Here is a 5,092-nt window from a genome sequence, read left to right on the forward strand (position 1 = left end):
GCCCCAAACTATGAGGATTACAGGCTTGCACCACCATGCCTGGCTTTACCTCTAGAACTTTTTACATATAGTAGTTAGCTCTAACTGGCTGTAAAATTAGGGCTCTTTTTTTTTTTTTTTTAAGTTTTAAAAGTTCTTTTTCTCCCTTTCATTGAACATAGATTCTTTCCCTCATACAATACATCCTGATATGGTTTCTCTTCCTATTCCTTCCAGTCCCTTCTCACTGCCTCTCCCATTGTCCACTCTCTTTCTCTCTTAGAAAATAAACAAGCTTCTAAGGGAATATAACAATGAAAGATAAAACAAAAACTAACACTGAAATTGGAAAAACCAAATAAAAGGAAAAGAGCCCAAGAGAAGGAACCAGAAATAGAGACCTACTTGCCCATATACATAGGAATCCCATAAAAGCAGTAAAGTGGTGACATTTTTTTACCATGTGTTTTTATCCAGTGGGTGTCCATGCACGGTGCTCTTCCTGAGTGGATCATAGCCCAGATTCTTCATCTTCCATGTTTCTCTGCCCCATTGTTTGGTGTTTGCTATCCTTGGCTGCACTGACGGGCAGGTGGCCTGACTATGATGGCGTGGGGATGGGGCTGGCCATGTAGGCTGATGTCATGGAGCAGGCCAGCCAACAGGTTTGGGATATGAAGTAGGCCTCCCTGAGTGGTTTATCTCCAAAACTGTCCTTATCTGTTTAGTTTTCAGGTTTAGTTTAGTTGTGAGTGGCTCCCCGACCTGTAATGCAGGATGGATCATGCCACTGACCGCCTGAGCAGGGAATGGCTATGTCTGAAGTGCTTAGAAAGTTGTCCGCCAAGGGTGATGTGTCAGATGGTTGTATTTAACAACTGTATGGCTTTGTTATGGCTTGACAGGACCATTGCCAGCTGGTCGTTTTAATAACCAGGGAGTGGCTAGAAATCAGTTATAAGAAAAGAAAAATAGCATATGTGGTAGTACATACTGAGGAAGCTGAGGCATGAGGACTAGGGGTTCAAGGCCATCCGGGGCTTGTAGAGTAAAACCCTGAGTTGAAGAGAGAGCTAGAGGTGGGAAGGATCAGGAGGAAGGGAGGGCGGAAAAGGAGGACGGAGAAGAAAAAGGAAGAGAGGATTAATCTACTTTTCCCTGTTTGAGTCATCTCATCTCTGAGTGACTGCCAGGTTTTTCTCACCTCCACCCCTCAGCTGTGAGTTGGTCTCTCAATCGAAACCAACCTGATTTGAAGCATTTTAAACATTAATAATGGCTGAGTTTCTTGCCATGGTCTGGGACCTGGCAGTATGGCGCATGGGGTTCAGGACCAGCTCTGCTATCTTCTGGGAGGAGCCTTTTCTATTTGAAGATGTCCCTAGGGTTCAGAACACTGGCCTCCCCTCCTTCTGCAGGTGGCACACATGAAGAGCAAAGACAACCGAATCAAGCTGATGAACGAGATCCTCAATGGGATCAAAGTCCTCAAGCTGTATGCCTGGGAGCTGGCTTTCCAGGACAAAGTCATGAGCATCAGGCAGGAGGAGCTCAAGGTGCTGAAGAAATCTGCCTACCTGGCAGCTGTAGGCACATTCACATGGGTGTGCACACCTTTCCTGGTGAGTGCCACAGTGACGTGGTTCTTATGTCTCCTTGTGGTATGTATGTATGTATGTATTTATTTATTTGATATTTTCTTTATTTACATTTCAAATGTTATCCTTTCCTGGTTTCCCCTCTGAAAACCCCCTATCCTCTACCCACTCCTCCTGCTCACCAACCTACCCACTCCTGCTTCCTGGCCCTGGCATTCCCCTACAGTGGGCATAGAGCCTTTACAGGACCAAGGGCCTCTCTTCCCATTGATGACCAACAAGGCCATCCTTTGCTACATATGTGGCAGGAGCCGTGGGTCCCTCCATGTGTACACTTTGAATGGTGGTTTAGTCCCTGGGAGGTCTGGGGGTACTGGTTGGATTATACTGTTGTTCCTCTTATAGAGTTGCAAACCCTTTCACCTCATTGGGTCCTTTCTTTAGTTCCTATATTGGGGACCCAGTGCTCAGTCCAAAGGTTGGCTGTGAGCATCCACCTCTGTATTTGTCAGGCATTTGTAGAACCTCTCAGGAGACAGCTATATAAGGCTTCTGTCAGCAAGCAGTTGTTAGCATCCACAATAGTGTCTGGGTTTGGTGGTTGTATATGGGATGGATCCCCGGGTGAGGCAGTCTCTGGATGGCTTTTCCTTCAGTCTCTGCTCCACACTTTGTCTCTGTATCTCCTCCCATGGATATTTTGTTCCCCCTTCTAAGACAGTCTTAAGTATCCACACTTTGTTCTTCCTTCTTCCTGAGTTTCATGTGGTCTGTGAATTGTATCTTGGGTATTTCTGAGCTTCTGGGCTAATATTCACTTATCAGTGAGTGCATATCATGTGTGTGCTTTTGTGATTGGGTTACCTCATTCAGGATGATATTTTCTAGTTTCATCCATTTGCCTAGGAATTTCATGAAGTAATTCTTTTTAATAGCCGAGTAGTACTCCATTGTGTAAATGTAGTACATTTTCTGTATCCATTCCTCTGTTGAGGGACATTTGGATTGTTTCTAGATCTGGCTATTATAAATAAGGCTGCTATGAACATAGTGGAGCATGTGTCCTTGTTATATGTTGGAGCATCTTTTGGTTATATGCCCAGGAGTGGTATTGCTGGCTACTCAGGTAGTACTATGTCCAATTTTCTGAGTAACTGCCAAACTGATTTCCAGAGTGGTTGTACCAGCTTGCAATCCCACCAACAATGGAGGAGTGTTCATCTTTCTCCACATCCTTGCTAGCATCTGTTGTCACCTGAGTTTTTGATCTTAGCCATTCTGATTGATGGAAGGTGGAATCTCAGGGTTGTNTTGATTTGCATTTCCCTGATGACTAAGGATGTTGAACATTTCTTTAGGTGCTTCTCAGCCATTTGGTATTCTTCAGTTGATAATTCTTTATTTAGTTCTGTACCCCATTTTAAAAAAGGGTTATTTCATTCTCTGGAGTCTAACTTCTTAAGTTCTTTGTATATATTGGATATTACCCCTATATTGGATAATAGAGTTGGTAAAAATCCTTTCCCAATCTGTTGGTTGCCTTTTTGTCCTATTGACAGTGTCCTTTGCCTTACAAAAGCTNTGTAATTTTATGAGGTCCCATTTGTCGATTCTTGATCTTAGAGCATAAGCTGTTGGTGTTCTGTTCAGGAAATTTTGCCCTGTGCCCATGTGCTTGGGGCTCTTTCCCACTTTCTTTTCTATTAGTTTCAGTGTATCTAGCTTTATATGTAGGTCCTTTTGATCTATTTGGACTTGAGCTTTGTACAGAGAGATAAGAATGGATTGATTTGCATTCTTCTGCAGGCTAACCACTAGTTGAACCAGTACCATTTGTTAAAAATGGTGTCTTTTTCTACTGGATGATTTTGGCTCCTTTGTCAAAGATCAAGTGACCATAGGTGTGTGGGTTTATTTCTGAGTCTTCAATTCTATTCCATTGATTTATCTGCCTGTCACTGTACCAATACCATGCACTTTTTATCACTATTGCTCTGTAGTACAGCTTGAGGTCCGGGATGCTGATTCCCCCAGAAGTTCTTTTATTGTTGAGAATGGTTTTCGCTATCCTGGGAGTTTTGTTATTCCAGATGAATTTGAGAATTGCTCTTTATAACTCTATGAAGAATTGAGTTGGAATTTTGATGGGAATTGCATTGAATCTATAGATTGCTTTTGGCAAGATGGTCATTTTTACTATATTAATCCTGCCAATCCATGAGCATGGGAGATCTTTCCATCTTCTGAGGTCTTTTTCTATTTCTTTCTTCAGAGACTTGAAGTTCTTGTCATACAAATATTTCATTTGTTTGGTTAGAGTCACACCAAGACACTTTATATTGTTTGTAACTACTGTGAAGGGTGTTGTTTCCCTGATTTCTTTTCTCACTGTTTATCCTTTGAGTATATCAAGGATACTGATTTATTTGAGTTAATTTTATATCTGGCCACTTTGCTTAAGTTGTTTATCAGGTTTATGAGTTCTCTGGTGGAGTTTTGGGGGTCACTTATATATACTATCATATCATCTGCAAATAGTGATATTTTGACTTCTTTCTTTCCAATTTGTATCCCTTTGACCTCCTTTTGTTGTCTAATTGCTCAAGCTAGAACTTCAAGTACTATATTGAATAGATAGGGAGAGAGTGGGCAGCCTTGTCTAGTCCCTGATGTTAGTGGGATTGCTTCAAGTTCCTCTCCATTTAGTTTGATGTTGGGTACTGGTTTGCTCTATATTGATTTTACTATGTTTAGGTATGAGCCCTGAATTCCTGATGTTTCCAAAACATGAAGTGATGTTGAATTTTGTCAAATGCTTTTTCAGCATCTAATGAAATGATCATATTTTTTTCCTCTGAGTTTGTTTATGTAGTGGATTACAGTAATAGATTTCTGCATATTGAACCATCCCTGCATCCCTGGGATGAGGCCTACTACATCTTGGTGAATGATCATTTTGATTTGTTCTTGGATTCCATTTGTGAGAATTTTATTGAGTATTTTTACATCGATATTCATGAGGGAAATTGGTCTGAAATTCTCTATGTTGGGTCTTTGTGAGGTTTTGGTATTAGCATAACTGTGGCTTCATAGAATGAATTGGGTAGTGTTCCTTCTGTTTGTATTTTGTGGAATAGTTAGAAGAGTGTTGGTATTAGGGTTTCTTGGAAGGTCAGATGGAGTTCTGCACTAAAATCATCTGGTCCTAGGCTCTTTTTGATTGGGAGACTTGTACCGACTGCTTTAGGGGTTAAAAGACTGTTTAGATGGTTTATGTGATCCTGATTTAACTTTGGTATTTGGTATCTGTGTAGAAAATTGTCCATTTCATCCAGATTTTCCAGTTGTGTTGAGTATAAGCTTTTGTAGTAGGATTTCATGATTTTTAAAAATTTCCTGTTTCTGTTGTCATGTGTCTCTTTTCATTTCTGAGTTTATTAATTTTGACACTGTCTCTGCCTTCTGCTTAGTCTGGCTAAGGGTTTATTTCTCTTGTTGATTTTTTTCAAGAACCT

The 5,092-nt window shown here is 41.0% G+C and overlaps 1 protein-coding gene across 1 annotated transcript in view; it reads left to right on the top strand.

The window, feature by feature from the left end:
* Nucleotides 1-5,092, top strand: part of Abcc1 (ATP binding cassette subfamily C member 1) — a 111,393-nt gene that overhangs the window by 59,732 nt on the left and 46,569 nt on the right. The window contains exon 12 of the mRNA XM_021209058.2: nt 1,398-1,601. Within this exon, the coding sequence (XP_021064717.1) occupies nt 1,398-1,601 (204 nt within the window). The remainder of the gene's footprint in view (nt 1-1,397; nt 1,602-5,092) is intronic.

The sequence above is a fragment of the Mus pahari genome, chromosome 12 (assembly GCF_900095145.1).
Source record: "Mus pahari chromosome 12, PAHARI_EIJ_v1.1, whole genome shotgun sequence".
NCBI classification, from domain to species: Eukaryota; Metazoa; Chordata; class Mammalia; order Rodentia; family Muridae; genus Mus; species Mus pahari.